The following is a 22,929-nucleotide window of genomic DNA, read 5'->3' as shown; positions in this document are numbered from 1 at the left end:
GGTTCCCACAACCTTCTCCTTGGACTTCAGATGCCAGTCGCAAGACCATGTTTGTTACTTGTACTTCTGATTGGCTATAAATCAGAGATTCCAAAGACCATCCCCTTTTGGGGATTAATTTGCTAGAGCAGCCCACAGAACTCAGAGAAACATTTTACTTACTAGATTACTAATTTATTATAAAAAGATATAACTCAGGAACAGCTAGACAGAAGAAATGCACAAAGCAAGGCATGGGGAGAGGGCTTGGAACTTTCATACCCTCTCCAGGCACACTATTCTCCTCAAATCTACAAGTGTTCACCAACTCAGAAGTTCTCTGAACCCTATCCTTTTGGGGTTTTATGGAGGCTTCACTACATATGCATGATTAACTAAATCACTGGTTATAGATAATTGATTTAATCTTCAGCCCCTCTCTTTTCCTCAGAGGTCAGGAGGTGGGGCTGAAAGCTCCTCTGCTGAAATAGAAAATAATCTCCAAGTTCTGTCTGTATGTTACTTCCTCCATCTCAATGCCTGACCATCTCCAAACATGGAAATAATCTTCCTCATCTGAATTTTGCAGAGGATTGTACCTCTCTTGTAAACAAAACAGTCTACTATGTATTACCTAGTTTTGTATTTATACCTTGTAAATCAATACAAAATAATAAAAACCATTACATACTATGGATCTCATGTAGTGTTAATCCAGCATACCTACTAACATTTATTAATGCTTGTGGAATCCAAAATAAGTGAATCAGTATGTTAGTAAGTGAATAAACAAATAACTGGATGACTGATGATGACCCCACTTTCCAATAGTTTTGCTTTTCTTTGGCCTTCTTTTCTAAGATTGTTTTTTTTTTTTTTTTGATGTGTACTATTTTCAAAGTCTTTATTGAATTTGTTACAATATTGCTTCTGTTTTATGTTTTGGTTTTTCAGCCACCAGACATGTGGGATCTTAGCTCCCCCAACCAGGGATTGAACCCACACCCCTTGCACTGGAAGGCAAAGTCTTAACCACTGGACCGACAGGGAAGTCTCTGGCCTTCTTTTCTAATCTTGCCTTAATCACCTATTCCATTACTCCCATGAATGGTTCATGCCATTGTGCCTTAACAGACAAACACATTCGTTTCTTGGGGCTAAATAAATACTGACTGAAAATTAGTCAAAAAAAATTTTGTCCAATCTATCAAGATTCACTTTCTTAAAAGTTTCCTAGTTAACAAATTATCAATTCTCAAATAAATGCTATTTCTTTGAACAACATGAATGTCTGAAACTTTCTATATACGATTCATGTGCATAAATCTGCTTATTTGCATAAGCTCTAGCTTTGGGATTATCTATTGCATTTCCAACAAAGGAATAATTGTATCTGTAATGGTAAACTGTCAAATATCTCATATACATAACCCATTTAGGGAACAAAAATTATTGTCTGAGTTTGTGTAAAATCCATTAATATTAATTTCTGAATTGCTCTTTTTCTTTTAATTCATAATTTGCTGTTTGTGTGAACTTTCAGTCCCTTAAAAATCACCATTTCTTGATTGCTCAACCATGCAATACATAGACAGCAGCTATATTAATGACTTCTCAAAGGTGCAGTTCACTGATACTGCTACTTATGCTGCTGTCTAGAAAAAAGCATATTTATTCTGTCCAAGCACCCATAAGACATGAAAACTATTCTTTGTTCAGACTGACAGTGGATAGTCACTTTAAAACTTCAATTACAATTTCAGCATGTCCCCTCCATTACTGTTTCCAACACCACAGCCAGTAATTTCTACTAGCAAATTTCTTTTATAAACCATACACACATGTGCCCTGCATGCAATGAGCAAATAAATTTGTGTATAAATGATTAATATCTGCAGAGATAAGATAAAATAATAACAATATATGAATCTTGAACATTAAAATTTTATACCTCCCAACTAATGACTGATGACTGTTGAATGAAATATATATGTATATCTCTCTCTCTATATATGTATATGTTTACATATACATATTTCAATCATCTATCTTAGAATCAAAGAAAATAATCATACAGTAATATTCAACGAATATTTCTTGAGATTTGTCAACACAGCTGTTCTTTGTGCTACAGGGTTTATGAAAAATAACAAAATAACATAACATTAGTTTTGCCTTTGAACAATTTACAATCATAATAAATATGATTCATTCTTTTTATTGAAATGAGAGTCTTGAATGAAAAAAGATGGTTTACAGCCTCAATCTCATTTTATGTAAACCTTAAATTCCATGATCTGGCTATAATTTCTCTTTTTATATGAGACTTTGTTTCTGCATTAACATTAATCTCCTTTTCTAGACTCTATCCTCTATTTTCCTATTCTCTCTTGCCATAAAAAATGCACACATATAATTTATGTAAAACTGAAGCAGGATATGTGGATGCCACCATTTTGAAGCCATGATTTTCAATTTTGTCCCTTATATCTATAATTTGTCTTGAGTGGAGGATATCATAAGAAATCAACTTTAAACAGTTTACTGTTCTATCATTGCCTGGACATTGATGAGAGTAACTCCCACAATACTTATTACTCAGTGTCCACTTTATAAAAAAAATGCAAGATATTTCATATCTTAAAGCCAGGAAAAAGTTTGCTTTTGTTGTGTCATTGTCATATTTCATAGACAATGGTTTTCGTGTAAACTTATGTTTTTTAAATTTGTTAGGCAGCTGTCATATTTAACATGTAAGCCATTCTTAAAAGTTTTTTACTTAAAACTTAAAGGCTTTTGCACAACAAAGGAAAACATAAACAAAACAAAAAGACAACCTACAGAATGGGAGAAAATATTTGTAAACGATGCAACTGACAAGGGATTAATCTCCAAAATATACAAACAGCTCATACAGCTCAATATCAAAAAAACAAACAACCCAATCAAAAAATGGGCAGAACTAAATAGACATTTCTCCAAAGAAGACATACAGATGGCCAACAGGCACATGAAAAGAAGCTCAACATCACTAATTATTAGAGAAATGCAAATCAAAACTACAATGAGGTATCACCTCACACCAGTCAGAATGGAAAAAGGAACCCTCCTACACTGTTGGTGGGGATGTAAACTGGTGCAGCCACTGTGGAGAACAGTATGGCATTTCCTTAAAAAATTAAAAATAGAGTTGTCATATGAACCTGCAATTCCACTCCTGGGACTATATCAGGAGAAAAACATAATTTGAAAAGATACATGCATCCCAATGTTCAGAGCAGCACTATTTACAATAGCCAAGACGTGGAAGCAACTTAAGTGTCTATCGACAGATGAATGGATAAAGAAGATGATATACAATGGAATATTACTCAGCCATAAAACGAATGAAATAACGCCATTTGCAGTAACATGGATGAACCTAGAGATTATCATACTAAGTGAAGTAAATCAGACAAAGACAAATATCATATGATATCACTTATATGTGGAATCTAAAAAAAGGATACAAATGAACTTATTTACAAAACAGACTCACAGACATAGAAAGCAAACTTATGGTTACCAAAAGGGGAGAGGGAGAGAGAGATAAATTAGGAGTTTGGGATTAAAATATACATACTACTATATATAAGACAGATAACCAACAAGGACCTACTGTATTGAACAGGGATCTATACTCAATATCTTGTTAACAACAAATAATAGAAGACAATGTAAAAACTAATATATATTTATATGCATAACTGAATCACTTTACAACTGAAAGTAACACAACATTGTAAATCAGCTATATTTCAATAAATTTTTTTTTTAAGTTTTTTACCAACTTATACATAAGCTTTTGTTTAGGATCATGTAACTGTTTTACCTTATTTTCTCATTATCCCTATTTCACTGTTTTTTTTTTTAATGCTATTGAACTATATGGCATTTTGTAAACCTTTTTTTCTTCAATTGTGACTATGAATTTTATTTTATATTTTTAACATCTTTATTGGAGTATAACTACTTTACAATTTTGTGTTAGTTTCTGCTGTACAACAAAGTGAATAAGCTATATGTATACATATATCCCCATATGCCCTCCTTCTTGAGCCTCTCTCCCACCCTCTAGGGTCATCACAAAGCATCGAGGTGATCTCCCTGTTCAATGCAGCAGCTTCCCACTAGCCATCCATTTTACATTTGGTAGTGTATATATGTCAATGCTACTCTCTCACTTCGTCCCAGCTTCCCCTTCCCCTACTGTGTCCTCAAGTCCATTCTCTACATCTTCATCTTTATTCCTGCCCTGCCACTTAGGTTCATCAGTACCATTTTCTGTAAGCCCTTGATAATGAGAAAGGTAATGAATAAACATCTACCTGTGACATGAAAGTTTTACTTGAACCTGAGAGAAAAATCTAGGCTCTCTGTTCTTCTTACTCTGGGTTGCCATTGTCAAGTGAGTGGAATATACCTATTTGCTTCCATTTTATTATTTTCTATTCCTTCTTTAATGCTCTGAAATCTTGCTTCTCTCCCCAAACTATGAATAGTCTTTCTTAAGGGCTTTGTCATTTTACAGACATTTGAGCTTGGGTGAGTGACTGGATCTCTCTGCGTCTTACAATACTCATTTCTAAAATGGAGATAATAATGCCTCCATTGGTTTGTTTTGAGGATTTAAATGAGTCAAAGTATATGTAGTGGTTAGCACAGTGCCTGACACATAGTAAGTGCCTAAAAAAATTAAGCCTATGATGAAATCTCCTATACAATTCCATTTTCAGTTTTTTTATACTTATTAACAGGGTAACGTTTTTCTAGTCTCATATAGAGTTGAATATCAACTTTGACTCCTTCTTGTCACTTTCTCCTTCCATATCCAACTAGTTGTCAAATACTTTGTCTTTTTCCCTTTATGAGAGCTCTCAAATCTAACCCTTCTCTATTCACCAGAATCTGCCTGACTATACAGAGTGTGGCAACTCAGTGAAAATATTCCCTGAGGGAGATGAAGAGTTAATGGAATTTTGAGTACTAAGACACTGAAATATGCAGAGATGTCATTACTAAAAATAACAACAACAACAGCAACAAACAAGCAACAAGAGAGCCAGTAAGCCAGAATGAGGTGTTAATTTTCAAATATAGCTAAATAAAGTTTAGAATGAAGAGGCCTCATTTAATTTATATGAAAATATTTAATTTGTAGGAAGGTGGTGGAAGTAAATCTTATCTGCAATTACTGGTAATATGAAAAGCCAGAGCACTCATTGATTTGTCTTAGTTTAAATTAACTAATTATAGAACAAGTGCTCTACCTCCACTGCCACCAACATCACTACTATTGGACACATAAGCAATTCAAATGGCAAATCATACAAGTGGAGGTGCAATTATGGTTTAAAAAATTTATATCCACATCAATGACTATACATGGTAATTCATGATTTTAAAAAAAGGCCAACAAAGTTACCACTGCCTTGTATTACATATTTTAAGATTCCAATTTGTTGCTATATGATTATTAGATTGGGAACTCCTTGAGAATCTGACACAGTGGTTTGCATATTATAGATTTTCAATAAATATTCTTAAATACATGAGCTAAATGTTTCCTGAATTACAGGTCAAAGATTCAACTGAAATTTATACTCAGTGGAATGAAGTTCAAACTATTAAAATGTGTTAAGAGAGCATTTTTATTTTAAAGACTGTTCTTTACCTTTACATACAGGCCTGTGATCACTCCAAGCAGCAAAGACTTCAGCTATCCGTTGACAGGTGATGCTCTTAGCACCCTGTAGGACATAATCTTCATCACAAGAGAACTGCACAGTTGATCCAAGGCTAAAATTGAGCAAAGGATTAAAAAACAGTATTAGAAGAATATAACATAATGGTTAGGCTCCGGTTCTACTGGCAATATCCCATAGTTCAAAAATGTTCCATAGTGACAAAAAAGATTGTTCTTTTAAAAAACCAAAATATGAAAATATGACTTGTACAAATATATAATAAAAATCACAAACAAGAATCTACTATAAATCAATAGCATGCAGGTATTCGTAGGAATTTCAAAAAGCTCTCATCAACTTTAATTATCTTGTTACTAGTTGTAGAAGCCAAGGTTAAATAATTGACTAAATTTCCCATCTTAAGTAAGTGGTAAATGTGAAGCAAAAAGTGGACTTTCTGACTTGAATCCCAGTGCTTGGGTTCATACCACATTATAGTACTTCTCTAGCAGGTATTTATATGTGTATTTACTTGGACACGTATATGTCCATCCACAGACACACATATACAGTTAGGGCTGCAAAACTGTGCTGATTGTTTTTTAGATAAAATTCACCCACCATTTCTTATTCCTGATCTTAGAGGAAATGCTTTCAGTTTTTCACCATTGAGACCATTTGGCTGTGGGTTTGTCATATATGGCCATTACTATGTTGAGGTATATTCCCTCTATGCCCACTTTCTGAAGAGTTTTTAACATAAATCGGTGCTGAATTTTGTCAAAAGCTTTTTCTGCATCTATTGAGATGATCATATGGTTTTTTATTCTTCAATTTGTTGATGTGGTGTATCACACTGATTTGCAGATACTGAAAATTCCTTGCATCCCTGGGATAAATCCCACTTAATTGTGGAATGTGATCCTTTTAACGTATGGTTGGATTCAGACTGTTAGCATTGGGTTGGCCAAAAAGTTCATTCAGGTTTTTCTGTAACCCTTATGGAAAAACCTGAACGAACTTTTTGGCCAACCCAATATTTTGTTGATTATTTTTTGTGTATATGTTCATCAGTGATACTGGCCTATAATTTTCTTTTTTGTGGTGTCTTTGTCTGGTTTTGGTATCAGGGTGATGATGGTCTCAGAATCAATTTGGGAGCATTCCTTCTTCTGCAATTTTTTGGAAGAGTTTCAGAAGGGTAAGTGTTAACTCTTCTCTAAATGTTTGATAGAATTGGCCTGTGAAGCCGTCTGGTTCTGGACTTATGTTTGTTGAGAGTTTTTAAATCACAGTTTCAATTTCGGTACTTGTGATTAGTCTGTTCATACTTTCCATTTCTTCCTTGCTCAGTCTTGGGGGATTGTACCTCTTCAAGAATTTGTCCATTTCTTCCAGGTTGTCAATTTTATTGGCATATAGTTGCTTGTAGTAGTCTCTTATGATCCTTTGTATTTCTGTGGTATCATTTTAACCTTTCCTTTTCATTTCTAATCTTATTGATTTGAGCCCCCTCCCTTTTTTCTTGATGACGCTGGCTCTTTATCAATTTTGTTTATATTCTCAAAGAACCAGCCTTTAGTTTCATTAATCTTTCTATTGTTTTCTTCCTTTCTATTTCATTTATTTCTGCTTTGATCTTTATGATTTCTTTCCTTCTACTAACTTTGGGTTTTGTTTTTCTTCTTTCTCTAGTTGCTTTAAGTGTGAGGTTAGGTTGTTTATTTGTTTTTGTTGTTTCCTGAGGTAAGATTGTATTGCTATAAACTTCCCTCTTAGAACTCCATAGGCTTTGGATCATTGTGCTTTCATTTTCATTTGTCTTTAGGTATTTTTTGCTTTCCTCTTCATTTCTTCAGTGTTCCATTGGTTGTTCAGTAGCATATCGTTTAGCATCCATGTGCTTGTGATGTTTTACAGTTTTTTTTTTTTTTTCTGTAGTTGCTTTCTAATTTCATAACATTGTGGTGGAAAAGATGCTTGATATGATTTCAGTTTTCTTAAATTTACCAAGGCTCACTTTATGGTCCAGCATGTGATCAATCCTGGAGAATGTTCCACGTGCACTTGAGAAGAATGTGTATTCTGCTTCTTTTGGATGGAATGCTCTATAAATATCAATTAAGTCCATCTAGTCTAATGTGTCATTTAAGACCTGTATTTCCTTATTGATCTTCTGTCTGAATGACCTGTCCATTGATGAAAGTGGGTTGTTAAAGTCCCCCACTATTATTGTGTTACTGTCAATTTCTCCTTTTATGGCTGTTAGTACTTGCCTTATATGTTGGGTTGCTCCTATGTTGGGTGCATATATATTTACAATTATTATATCTTCTTCTTGGATTGATCCCTTGATCATTATGTGTCCTTCTTTGTCTCATAACAGTCTTTATTTTAAAGTCTATTTTGTCTGATATGAGAATTGCTACTCCAGCTTTCTTTCCATTGCATGAAATACCTTTTTCCATCCCCTCATGATCAGTCTGTATGTGTCCCTAGATCTGAAGTGGGTCTCTTGTAGAAAGCATATATACAGGTCTTGTTTTTGTATCCATTCAGCCAGTCTATGTCTTTTGGTTGGAGCATTTAATTCATTTAAAGTAATTATCAATATGTATATTCCTATTGCCATTTTCTTAACTGTTTTGGATTTGTTTTTGTAGGTCTTTTTTCTTCCCTTCCTCTTTTGTTCTCTTCTCTTGTGATTTTATGACTAACTTTATTGTTGTGTTTGGATTTTCTTTTCTTTCTTGTATGTGTATCTATTGTAGATTTTTGGTTTGCAGTTACCCTGAGGTTTTGATATAGCAGTCTGTATATAAATAATAGTGCTTTAAGATGCTGGCCTTTTAACTTCAAATGCATTTCCAATATCCTGAATTTGTGCTCCCCTCTTCTCCCAATTGCTGGCTTTGATATATTTGTGTGCAGATGATTTCCTACCTTTAATTTACGTTTGTCTTTACCAGTGAGCTATTCCATTTGTAATTTTCTTGTTTCTAGTACTGGCCTTTTCTTTTGCACTTAGAGAAGTTCCTTTAGCATTTGTTGCAAAGCTGGTCTGGTTGTGCTGAATTCTTTTAGTTTTTGCTTATCTGTAAAGCTTTTGATTTCTCCGTTGAATGTGAATTACAGCCTTGCTGGGTAGAGTATTCTTGGTTATAGGTTCTTCCCTTTCATAACTTTAAATATATTGTGTCACTCCCTTTTGGCCTACAGAGTTTCTGCTGAGAAATCAGCTGACAACATTATGGGAGTTCCCTTGTATGTCATTTGTTGCTTTTCCCTTATTGCTTATTAATATTTTTTCTTTCTCTTTAATTTTTGTCAGTTTGATGACTATTTTTTTCGGTGTGTTCCTCCTTGGGTTTATCCTGCCTGGGATTCTCTGGCCTTCCTGAACTTGGTTGGCTGCTTCCTTTCCCACATTAAGGAAATTTTCAGCTATTATTTCTTCAAATATTTTCTCAGGTCCTTTCTCTCTTTTCCTTCTGGGACCCCTATAATGCAAATGTTGTTCATTTAATGTTGTCCCAGAGGTCTCTTAGACTGTCTTCATTTCTTTTGATTATTTTTTCTTTATTCTTTTCTGTGGCATTGATTTCCACCATTCTGTCTCCCAGCTCATTTATCCTTTCTTCTGCCTCAGTTACTCTATTGATTCCTTCTAGTGTATCTTTCAATTCAGTTATTATATTGCTTACCTCTGTTTGTTTGTTCTTTAGTTCTTCTAGGTCTTTATTAAACATTTCTTGCATCTTCTCAATCTGTGCCTCCACTCTTTTCTGAGATCTTGGATGATCTTCACTATCATTACTCTAAATTCTTTTTCCAGTAGCTTACCTATTTCCACTTCACTTAGCTGTTCTTCTGGGGTTTTAACTTGTTCCTTCATCTGGGACATATTCCTCTGCCACCTCATTTTTTCTAACTTTCTGTGATTGCAGTTTCCATTTCACAGGCTGCGGGATTGTAATTCTTTTTTCTGCTGTCTGCCCTCTGGTGAATAAGCCTGTCTAAGAGGCTTGTGTTGGCTTTCTGGTGGGAGGGTCTGCTTCCTGCCCACTGGTGGGTGGAGCTAGGTCTTGTCCTTCTCGTGGGCAGGGCCTTGTTCAGGAAGAATTTAAGCAGCCTGTCTGCTGATGGGTGGCGCTGTGTTCCCACCCTGTTGGTTGTTTGGCCTGAGGAGTCCCAGCACTGGAGCCTACAGGCTATTGGGTGGGGCTAGGTCTTGGGGAGGAAATGGTGGCCTCCAGGAGGGCTCACACCAATGATTATTCAACAGAACTGCTGCTGCCCGTGTCTTTGTCCCCACAGTGAGCCACAGCTGCCCCCTGACTCCACAGGGGACCCTCCAATACTAGTCTGGCCCAGTCTCTTATGAAGTCACTGTTTATTTCCCTGGGTCCTGGTGTACACAGGACCTTGTGCGCACCTTCCAAAAGTGGAGTTTCTATTTCCCCCAATCCTGTGAAATTCCTGCAATGAAACCCTTCTGGCCTTCGAAGAGAAATTCTCTGGGGGCTCCTCCTCCCATTATCAAACCCCCAGGCTGGGAAGCCTGACGTGGGGCTCAGGACTTTCACTCCTGTGGGAGAACTTCTGTGGTATAATTATTTTCCAGTTTGTGGGCCTCCCACCCAGCGGGTATGGGATTTGATTTTATTACAATTGTGCCCTTCCTACTGTCTCATTTTGGCTTCTCTTTTTCTTTAGATATAGGGTATCTTTTTTGGTAGGTTCCAGCGTTTTTTGTTTTTTTTTTTTGTCTATGGTTGTTCAGCAGTTATTTGTGATTTTGCTTTTGTAAGAAGAGGTGATCTCACATCCTTCACTCAACCATATTGCTGGCAAATTAGGAGAGATTCTTAAATATATATTTTTATTATAACTTTTTTCAAAATATTGTCATTTAATAATATATAGAATAAAATACATGAAACAATCTCATTTTTTATAGATCTGAAATTACTATTAGTATACACAAAGTATTCCCACATTACACAAGCAGAAATACTTTCTTTATCCATATTTTATTCATCAAAAATTATGTCCTAAATGGAATGTTTTCATACATTTCTAAATATGTATATTTTAAACTTTATTTCAATGAAATACTATAATGATTTAAATGATTTGTAGCCTCAAACTATTCCTTGTATCACTTTTTCTTTTTAATATTTTTACTGTAACATTGGAATAACAGCTTGATTTTCCCCTCCAGTAATGAGGAAACAATGAGGATAAAGCAGACAAAGTATAGATAAAGTGCTAAGCTCCTCAGTAAGTATGTACAGTGTAAGGACTAAGGTTTGTTATTTGTGTTTTCTTTTAAGATTGCCTACCCATGTCAACCATTTTCACAACTCATATTTCCTAAATGTCCTATCAGCTTAGATAAACATACTTGGAATAACTTTCAAAAATCTAGGCTTACTATTTCTTCTATATATTTATGCAACTTAAAATAGACTTTTTAAAATTAGAGCTAGTTTTAATATGATGATATTGTCCTGTGCAATCTGGACCCCACACAACAATAGAGTATTTATGCTTTCACTGCTCTTTGTTTTCAGACATAGGTAATATGTCTTTTATGGAACTCTGTCAAAGAGGCCAGAAACAACTTTCCACAGAGACAATGATAGTAATGATAAGTCTTAATTGTACTGGTCTTGAAACGTAACACCAGAGGAAGGCTGCAGTGCAAGTTTACTCGAATTCAAATAAGCAAGCTTTCCTTAAGCATCTAAACTTTTTTTGACTTGGTGATGAAAAATGTAATAAGCCAATAGCTGCCTTCAAAAAACAGAATAAATTCCAGTATTGTGGTAAGAGAAGCATACAGTGAATATCATTCAAGCCATATGAGCCAAGAGAGCATGGATACAAGTTATGGGAAACCAAGGAAGAAGAAAGTCCATTTGAAGAATGGATAGGATTCTTATAGTCAAACATATTCTAGGAAGAGAGAAAAGCATGTGCTAAATTACTGAGCTGATAAAGTGTAGAGGCATTTGGAAGAACAGTTTGCCTTAAGCAAATGGTTAGTTTCAGGAAATAGTAGTTTGTGGTTTTTTTTAATGTTTCTTTCTAAAAATATGCATCACACAACTAAAATGATTTATTTTCTGAAGAGGCACATTTAGCAGTCTGTAACACAATATGGTAGAAATAGAAATATAATGTCAGAAAGTTAGGTTTGGCCTGTATTAAGGAGAAATTTAAATGCTAGAATGCAAATGTATAAGTGAGGGGGGAAGAGCACCAAATTGCAAGCCATAAGCTCTATGTTCAAGGCATGCTTTTATTACTGCTAAGTGTGCAAACACCTGGCATACAGGTTTACTTATTAGCAAAATAGTGATATTGACACATACAATGTTTTAATTAGTAACAAAATAATGACATGAAAGTTCTTTTAAGTTAATGTATACTATATGTATGTGTGTGATAACTGATATAATTTCTTAATTCAATGAGCCATGGGAGATACAAGTTTATGATCCAGGGGTAATGTCTCAGTAGCTATATAATAATAACCTTTATCTGAAAGCCAAGTGTAATACATCTTGCAGTAGAATAAGAGACCATTACAATTGCACTGGTGAGAAGTTTTAAGTGTATAAAGTAGGATGGAGGCAATATGAATTGAAAATAATTAACAAGATTGAAGAAGCAGGATTTGGAGAAAGAGTGAAGATTTTAAAATCTGAATTCACTGGGGAAATCATAAGAAAATAAAAAAAAGAAAGAAAAAGCTTTACTTTATCCTGGGTACTTCACTATGCAATTTTATGACTGTTAGATAATCTAGTCCTTCACTAAAACAGTACAATTTGGTATTACTCTTTCCATTTTTATTGAAAAAGAAACAGAACTTTGGGGAGAATAAAAAGCTTCTCTAAGTCTAATAAAAGAGTGGCGGCATCTAAAATTAAGTCCAACTGATTCCAAATTCCATGCTCTCTCACTCGTAATGATGTATATGTGTTGTGGAGAAAAGACCAGTTCAATTGTTTTAAGTTAACGTAATAAATATCTATATCTCAGAAGAATGAAAATAATGAAGACCTGAGAGCAACATGGAAAGTCATGATTACTGAATCCTTCAGAAGTAATGCTATTCTTTTTTTTTTTTGCGGTACGCGGGCCTTTCACTGTTGTGGCCTCTCCCGCTGCGGAGCACAGGCTCTGGACGCGCAGGCTCCACGGCATATGGGATCTTCCCAGACCGGGGCACGAACCCGTGTCCCCTGCATCGGCAGGCGGACTCTCAACCACTGCGCCACTAGGGAAGTCCATGTAATGCTATTCTTAAAGCTGAATATATAGTAGAAGAGGGGAGTTTTGAAGATGGAACACTGAGGAATGTTTATTTTTTAGGGAATGGGAGGAGAAAGTGAATTCCTCAAGAGTGAAAAATGGGTGGTCAGAGAGTAAACTCACGGAAACCAAGATATTTTTTGGTCATTTAAAGACCCCCAAAAGAGATTACAATGGTGACAGAAGGATCAAGGGAAATGAGCAGTGAGAAAATTAACTTAATTTAGGGATAGAAAAGTCATTAGTAATTTAAGAGATGATGCAAAAAGTCAGATTACAAAATATTAGGAAATTATTAGCTGTGTGGTGAGGAAGGAAGTGCCACATGTGTAGGCTATTCTTCAGAAGATATTTTGTGGGAAGAGATAGAACACCTTTGAAGTTTCTATTAATGATGTCTTTGCAATTATCAAAGTTAGATATATAAATAAGCATACTACCATATTTACAAATCTTATGCTAGGAGAACGGGTGAAGATGGGTCCACATTTAAAAGTGTGATAGATTTACATCATGATAGTCAGACTTTCCTCATTATAGTCATGTTTTAATATTACCAGATGAGAAGCATATTCCCTGCTGTTTCAATCCCAAGATATACCAGTGTTTTAATAATCCAAATGAAAACCCAAATTTTGGATCCAACATTATTCTTTGCTCTCAAGAAGACAAATTCATGCCCCTAATGGGTGACATCTCTTGAAAGGAAAAGTATCAGACAAGGCCTTTCCTCCAGAAGTAAAGTCTGTGAAACTTAAGAATCTCGGAGGCTGAGCTTTCCCAGACATTTAGTTATAATTTTAAAAGACGTTTAAATTTTTAATTTATTTTTCAGCATAGAAACTGCTGGCAGCTTCAATATCTCTTTGGCAGCATTTCTCCCTTTAAAAGTCTGTTATGCTCCATAGGAATTTCAAATTAGAAAGAAAGTTTTTAAAATTTCAAAACACAGATTCTGGGACTCTCACCTTGGAGATTAAAGCATAAAATGGTAAGTAAAATACAAGTCTATAAGATGCCATACTTTCCCAAGGATTTTCTTATATATTTCCTCAGTGATTAAAAAATATTTATTTTGTGCATACAAGAGTGTTTGTTTTAGCAACTGCTGCCTATAAATCATTTAGATTTATGATGAGTTTGAAGTCCTGCTATAAGGTCATATGATCAGAGAAATTAATGGAAAATTTCTGAAGCTGCTGTTTTAAGCCATTCAGTTCACTACAGTTATTGAACTCTCTTCATCAGGCATGCAGATATATGAATAATCTTATTTCTGATTCCAAGGATTTTACACTTAGAAAAGTTTCTACAAGACAAGGAAAAAAAAATATTTTAAGTACTGTAATGAAGATACACACAATGCTGGAGGAGTTAACCAGATTGTAACAGATTGTGGAAATAAGTAAAGCTTTAGGAAGGAGGCTTTTAAGTGAGTCCTTGAAGAATGCGTAAGATGACACAGGCAAGAATGCTGGGACAGAATATTCCAGGAGGAAGAAACAACAAAACCGAGCGGAGAAGTCAGGGAAAATCAGACATATTTGAGGCAAACTATGTGAGGGTAATTTGTCACCATAAAAATATGGTTGGCAGACAAATGTGGCAACATTGGATATATTTTGAGATGTTTTAAATGCCAAAAATGAGTAGTTTGTGAATAAGTAGTCCATAGGAAAGCTCTGCTGGTGTTTGAGTTGAAAAAACACATTGTTGCAGATATTTTTGGAAGACTAATGTGATAATAACTTGTACATGGATGAAAAGAGGAAGAATCTACAGCTAGTAAAGCTGACATTGCAATTACCTAAAAATGTTTAAAAAGGGTTAACTACAATTGTGGCCATGGACACTGAGATGGGGGAGCTGTTCTTATCTGTCAAAAAACACGTCTCAATTGAAATATCTCTTTTCCTTCTCTCTAAAGTTCTCCTTCTCAGAAATTACTGCCATGCCAGGAAAATGAAACGTTTGAGTTTATTATACCAATATTCTAGAGAAGTATTTTAATATGATATTATAGTCAAAAAAAAACACACACATGTATGTGTGCATGCATACAGATATATATATATCACTCAGTTCAAAATATAAAATTGCTTGTATGTTTTTGTTTCATTTTTAATACTTTATATTTCAGAACAATTTCACATTTATAGAAAAAATGCACAGAAAGTACAGAAGGTTCCTATATGCACCCTTCTTCCCCCCTCAACACACACATGCACACACAAACACAGTTTCTTCTATTATTACCATCTTGCATTAGTGGGGTACATTTGTTACAGTTGATGAACCAAATCAATATTGATACATTTAATTAATTAAGTCCACATTTATACTAGGGTTCACTCTTTGTATTCTATAGGTTTTGACAAATGCATAATGTCATGTATTCACCTGTACAGTATCATACAGAATAGTTTCACTGCCCCAAATAAGTTTACCTACTCATCCCTCACCCTCTTCCTGAGGAAGAGTTAGCCCCTTGTTTGTTCTTCAATATCATGTAGGCTATTCTGGGTCTTTGCCTTTCTACATAAATATTAGAATTATTTTGTTGATGGACACAAAATAACTTTCTTGGATTTTTACTGAGATAACACTGAAGTTATAGCTCAAGTTGGAAAGATTTGACATCTTACTAATATTAATTCTTCCCATCCATGAACCTGGAATATTTCTCCATTGATTTAGATCTTTGATTTCTTTAATCAGAATTTTGTCATTTTCCTCATATAGATCTTATAAATATTTTGTTATATTTAAACCTAAGTCTTTCTTTTTTACTTTTTGGTGCTAATGTAAATGATACTGTGCTTTTAATTTCAAATTCCACTTGTTCATTGCTGGTATACAAAAAAACAATTAACTTTTGTATATGTATCGTAAAACCTTGCTATTATCACTTACTAGTTCCACAAGTTTCTTTGTTGATTCTTTGGAACTTTTTACATAGACAATCATACAATCTGCAAGAAAAAAAGTCTGTTTCATTTCTTCCTTCCAAATTTATAAACCTTTTATTTCCTTTTCATGTCTTAGTGTATTAGCTAAGACTTTCAGTATGATGTTGAAAAAGAGTGGTGAGAGGGGAAATTCTTGTTTTGTTTCTGATCTTGGGAAAAAGTTTCTCACCACTAAGTATTATCATGTTAGCTCCATATTTGTAGTAGCAGATGTTCTTTAACAAATTGATAAAGTTCTCTTTTCTTTGTAATTTTCTGAGAGGGTTGGATTTTGTCAAATGTTTTTTGGTTTTTTTTCTTCATTCTATTGCAATAGTGATATGTTCTTTTTTAGCCCACTTATGAGATGACTTGAGTTCTGAATGTCAAGCCAGCCCTCTATACCTGGAATAAAACCCATTTAGTCATGCTGTATACTTCTTTTAATACACTGTCAAACTTAATCTGCTAATATTTTGTTGAAAAATTTTGCATCTATCTTCATTGGACATATTGATTTGAAATTTTCCTTTGCAGCAATGTCTTTGATTTTTGTATTAGGGTAGTGAGCACTCGTAAAATGAGTTTGAAAGTACTCCCTCTATTTTTCTGGAAGAGATTGTAGAGAATTGGTATCATTTATTCTTTAAATGTTTGTTAAAATTCACCAGTGAATCAATCTGGGCCTGATGCTTGCTATTTTGGAAGGTTTATTTTTAAATTTATTTCATTAAAAAAATTATTGGCGGGCTTCCCAGGTGGCGCAGTGGTTGAGAGTCCGCCTGCCGATGCAGGGGACACGGGTTTGTGCCCCGGTCGGGGAAGATCCCACATGCCGTGGAGCGGCTGGGCCTGTGAGCCATGGCCGCTGAGCCTGCGCGTCTGGAGCCTGTGCTCCGCAACGGGAGAGGCCACAGCAGTGAGAGGCCCGCGTACCGCAAAAAAAAAAAAAAAAAAAATTATTGGAGTATATTTGATTTACAATATTGTGTTATTTTCACGTGTACAGGGAAGTGAATCAGTTTCATATACATATATACAATCTTTTTTTTAGATTCTTTCCCCATATAGGCCATTACAGAGTATTGAGTAGAGTTCTCTGTGCTATACAGTAGGTTCTTATTAGTTATCTATTTTATATATAGTATTGTGTATATGTCAATCCCAATCTCCCAATTTATTCCCCCCCCCTGCATCCTCTGGTAATCATAAGGTTGTTTTCTACATTTGTGACTATAACTTCTGTTTTGTAAGTTAATTGGTACCTTTTTATTAGATTCCACATATAAATGATATCATATGGTATTTGTCTTTCTCTGTCTTACTTCACTCAGTATGACAATCTCTAGGTCCATCCTTGTTGCTGCAAATGGCCTTATTTTGTTCTCTTTTGTGACTAATAGTCCATTATATATATATGTACCACATCATCTTTATCCATTCCTCTGTTAATGGACATTTAGGTTGCTACCATGACCTGGCTATTGTAAATAGTGCTGCAATGAATATTGGGAGGCATGTATCTTTTCGAATTATGGTTTTCTCTGGGTATATGCCTAGGAGTGGGGTAGCTGGCTCATATGGTACTTGTATTTTTAGTTTTTACTGTTCTCCATAGTGGCTGTACCAATTTACATTCCCACCAACGGAAGGTTTTAATTATTGATTCAATTTCTTTAATAGTTTTAGGTCATTTCAGATGATTTATTTCTTTTTGTGAGAATTTTATAGAAATTCTCAAGAAATCCATCAATATAACCTAAATTATCAAATTTGTATTTCTTTATTATTTCTCATATTTCTTTATTATCCTTTAATATTTATGGATTGTATCTCTTCTCTTACTCTCTTTTCTCTCTTTCCCTCTCTCTCTCTCTCCCTCTCTCTTTGATTAGTCTGTCTCTAGAGATTATCAATTTCATTGATCTTTTCAATAAAACTACCTTTTGGTTTTATGGATTTTTCTCTATTAATTTCTTGTTCACTTTCATTTATATCTACTCTACTTTTTACTATTCTTCATCTTTGTATTTAATTTGCTCTTTCAAGTTTTTGTATGCCTTTTTAAAAGTAATATTTTTGCTGTGGTATTTTAAAAATATTATGAAAATAATATTTATATACATTATGAAGTGAAACTGTGTATATGCCTACCTAGTGTTCTGTCTTGAAAGTGTTTTATATATTCTAAATCTTGAAAGATTAGTGATTTCATAAATTTCTTAAGATCCCATTTGTTTAAAAAACAAGTATTTATTGAGTGGCTAAAACTTATTTTCAGTGAAGTTGATACTATACCAAAGGCCATGGACTGTTACAGCCAATATTCTAGTGGGGCTTGACAGAAAACATAAAAATAAAATACATATACATTACTTCAGTGGTGATGAGTACTATAAAATAGTGTAAGATAAATGAATAGAAAAGGCAATGCTATTTTATTATAGGATGGCAGGTAACATGAGAAGTTACCTGCTTCAAATTTCAAAGCAGTTCTAACTAGGTTTTGCAATGTTTAAGTAAAAGAAAACAAAACAAACAAAAAAACAAACCACAAGCAAAAACTTTTAAAAGTACTTTAATTAATCCCTTCTCTCTTAGCATCCGAATTTACAGACCAAAGGACACTGACATTTTGATTCTAATCAATCAATTTATATATTTTTATTTACGGTTTTGGTGGTTTATTGATTGCATTGAGTGACACTACACTGAAACCTTGAAGCCTGCAGGAATTGTTAGGGATTTAATCAAATCTGAGCTAAAAGAATAGAAGTGGCAATGGATGAGGGCTCAGACTCTAGAGATACTTCAAAAGAAAAATCTGTGTTTTTTCACCTCTGAGAATGATGTTCACTGTGGATTTGTTGTTCATGGCTTTTATTACGTTGAGGTAGTTTCCCTCTAAAACCATAATTTGAAAAGATACATGCATCCCAATGTCCAATGCGGCACTATTTACAATAGCCAGGACATGGTAGCAACCTAAATGTCCATCAACAGAGGAATGGATAAAGAAGATGTGGTACATGGATACAATGGACTATTACTCAGGCATAAAAAAACACAAAATAATGCCATTTGCAGCAACAGGGATGGACCTAGAGATTGTCATGCTGAGTGAAGTAAGTCAGACAGAGAAAGACAAATATCATATGATATCACTTATATGTGGAATCTAAAAAAAAGGGTACAAATGAACTTATTTACAAAACAGAAATAGAGTCACAGACGTAGAAAACAAGCTTATGGTTACCAGGGGATAATGGGGTGGGGAGGGATAAATTGGAAGATTGGGATTGACATATACTCACTACTATATATAAAATAGATAACTAATAAAGACCTACTGTATAGAACAGGGAACTCTACTCAATACACTGTAATAGCCTGTATGGGAAAATAATCTAAAACAGAGTGGATACATGTATATGAAACTGATTCACTTTGCTGTACACCTGAAACTAACACAACATTGTACATCAACTATACTCCAATAAAAATTAAAACAATAAACCCCCCCCCCAAAAAAAAGAATCAGTGGTGTTTGGTGCTATAAACAACTGTTCCTACTTTCCTGTCTGCCCCTCACCCCCACCCTGCCCCTGGCTGCTTGTAATTACTACCAAGTTTTAAGTTTGGCTTGCTAGGAAATGGTGTTTCCAATTTAAAAACTCGAAAGCCACCCTACTATCTAAATAATTTTTGTGTGTTATAAGAAAATAATATTGCACTTGAAAATAAGACCTGAATTCTAGTCCGGTGCATAAGAATTGCTCTCCCTAGATCCTATGCCAATACATTCAGGGGCTGCTATAAGATTAACAATGGTAATTGGCAAATCTTGAGAAACTGTCTTGGTAGAGTTTTTTAAGATATGAGTAACAGAGAAAAACATGTTCTTAACAGCTAAGAAGCCAATAAACAAAAGTTGTTTTATATTTATGTATATTTGTGTGCTTATCTTAGAAGCCATATAATTTTAAGATTTAGGAAACACAAACATTTATAGATGAAATCTTAATAAATGCAGCTTATAAACAGTTTAATGTTCTGTTATTAGAACGTCCATTCATTCATTTGTTTTAAAAATCATCTATGGTTAGGTCCTCATCAATTTTTCATACTTACAGATGGCATAGGACTTGTTTCACAATTTTCCCTTCTTCGGAAATGATCATTTATGGAAAAGTATGTTAACAAATGAGACATTTCTGGTTCTTTCAGTTTTAGCTGAAGCCCCAAGGCTGATAAATGAGGATATGTGCTCACACATTCTAAAAGAGGGGTTTCAGAACATTTGTGTAGAATTTGTTAAGGATGTATTAAAAAAAAATCATTCAAGATCATTAGAATAACACATAGCTTAGCTCCAGGAAGGATGTATCAGAAGATTTGAGTATACCAATTAATGAAAAGTTTGCAAGTATAATTTCTTTGGAGGGAATTGGAGCATTTGAGTGGGTGGTCCCCACTCCTACCTCAACCCAGTTAGGAGGGAGGCTTCAAGAAGATAATTCAGTGAGTAAAGAGGCACTAAATAGTGGGGGAGACTGACTTCTTACACTTACCTGGATGTTTGCTAAATTGCAGAATGTGTGAGCCCTGGTACCTCAAAGAACTAGAGTATTACATAGATAAATGGGTAAAGGGCACCAGAAGAGATTGTCATGAGTTATTTTTGTGTTTTTTGCTTCTTTGTTGTTTGTTTTAATATTTATGGGGCAGGGACTGGTGCTTCAATCCAACAACCAAGCTTGCTTCCATATGAAGCAGTGATTCATCGTGTACCTGCCTAACAGAGGCTAATTTTCCTTTGAAATGATAGGGGTCCAGTAACAGAGAGTTAATTCAAGCCCTAACTAAATGTATATTGCTTCAAAATAAGCTGACACAGTATATCTTTTGTCAGTGATTTTTATTCCTTTACCTGCTTTCCCTTCTCTTATTCTTTGGGGTGCTTCCCATAGCCTTTTATATAAGAATGATTACTGTTTTATACTTTTTAAAACACAAAAAAAATATTTCTTTCCCTTCTGAAACAGATTAAAAATATTTTACCTGCTATTTCTGAATCGGTCTTGTTTATAGCTGAAACTGAACATGAAAGATGATCTAATCCACTTATCTTGTAAAGGACCCCAACCTATAACTCTGCTTGAAATTTTCTTTGCTCCACATCCATGTTTCTATTTGTTATGCCTAGAAGAATCACTAGAAATTTCCTGAATGCACTGAATTTTATCACGCCTTTGCACAATCCTTTTAATGCTTGTACCTGGGAAACTTAGTAATTCTAGACAGAAATCATATAACTAGGCAGATTCATTATCATCAATCTCAAAAGGACACTCAAAATTACTTAGCAAGGTAATATTTCTATATCAAACTTGCTCTCCCACTATTGGGTAATGACTATTTCCAGTTTTTCTCTCAAAGTTCCTCTCCCAACCATTCCCATCCTCTCTCTCTCATTTATATGTATGTGTGTGTATATATATATATAAATTTGATGGTCTTGCTTGATGCAGCCTTCACAGAGTAAAAGTATTAAATATAAGGTCTCTCATTTTCCCTTCACAAAATCTGTTATTTTTGTTTTTTTTTTAATTGGGTCTTCGTTGCTCCGCATGGGCTTTCTCTAGTAGCAGCAAGCAGGGGCTTCTTTGCGGTGCGTGGGCTTCTCATTGTGGTGGCTTCTCTTGTTGCGGAGCATGGGCTCTAGGAAACGCGGGCTTCCGTAGTTGTGGCACGTAGGCTCAGTAGTTGTGGCTCACAGTCTCTAGAGCACTATTCCTGTCCTTGGGATCATGTTTATTTTCTCCAAAAAAGTTATGTTCCTTTACTTATACCCACTAGGAATCTTTCCTATCATCCGTATTTTCCTCTCTACAGGATTATTTGTATCATCCAATAAACAAGCTCTGGTTTCTTGTATCTCTAAAAAGAAAATCTATTTGACTTCCTAATGACTATAGAACTGCTCCATTATTCTTCTGCTTTATGCAATTTGATGTTCCAAAGCTATTACCTATCTGAACTGTCTATTCACTCTTCAGCTTATTTCAATTTGTTTCAACCTTTGTCACTCCAATGAAATCACTCTTGCCAACAACCTTCATGTTGTCAAATTTAAGAGACAGTCTTCTGTCCTCATCATTTTCAATTGTATTGAAAATTCCTGACCCCTTTTAAAGGACTTCCTTCCCTTACTTCATCCATGCCTATTTCTCTTGCTACTCGTGAGAATGATTTGCTAGCTTCTTTTTTTTTTTTTTTGCAGTACACGGGCCTCTCACTGTTGTGGCCTCTCCCGTTGCAGAGCACAGGCTCCGGACGCGCAGGCTCAGCAGCCATGGCTCACGGGCCCAGCTGCTCCACGGCATGTGGGATCTTCCCGGACCGGGGCACGAACCCGTGTCCCCTGCATCGGCAGGCGGACTCTCAACCACTGCGCCACCAGGGAAGCCCCTGATAGCTTCTTAAAATCAATCATATCATGAAATAGCATAGAACTTTGGACTATGTCATAGATTCACTCGTCATTCTACACTGTCTAACTGATGTCATCTATTCATGCTGCTTTAGGATTCTTAGTAACATCTACATACTGATATTTCCTTGCTATCTCTGAACTTTAATTATGTTCACCTATGAACTTAACATACCCACTTGTAAATCACTAAGTCATTTGAAGTTTACAATCTCTAAACTGAACTCTTATTTTTTTCCCTCAAAACCTCTGGACTTCCACACTTAATTAAATATAATTATTTACCCTAATTTCATGATGTTCAAGCTGAGGAAATTAGGGATCATCCTTTTTTGTTTTCTTACTTTCCACATAAAATATCATTGGACACTGAGACTTTGAGTGTCCAAGACCCAAAAGATATCTTGAGTCTGTCTAGTTCACTGCTATCACCATAGTCTAAGTCTCTACCATCTTA

General features: G+C 34.9%; 1 protein-coding gene across 3 annotated transcripts in view; it reads right to left on the bottom strand.

The window, feature by feature from the left end:
* CSMD3 (CUB and Sushi multiple domains 3) overlaps nt 1-22,929 on the bottom strand; it is a gene marked incomplete at its 5' end in the record, with an annotated part of 1,071,061 nt that overhangs the window by 624,415 nt on the left and 423,717 nt on the right. For all 3 annotated transcript variants that reach the window (XM_079901374.1, XM_079901375.1, XM_079901376.1), the window contains one exon: nt 5,693-5,817. In XM_079901374.1, coding sequence (XP_079757500.1) covers nt 5,693-5,817 — 125 coding nt within the window. The remainder of the gene's footprint in view (nt 1-5,692; nt 5,818-22,929) is intronic.

This window comes from Stenella coeruleoalba (genome assembly GCF_951394435.1).
Source record: "Stenella coeruleoalba genome assembly, chromosome: 17".
NCBI classification, from domain to species: Eukaryota; Metazoa; Chordata; class Mammalia; order Artiodactyla; family Delphinidae; genus Stenella; species Stenella coeruleoalba.
Note: the sequence above shows the minus strand (reverse complement) of the source record. Positions and strands in the feature narration are given on the sequence as shown.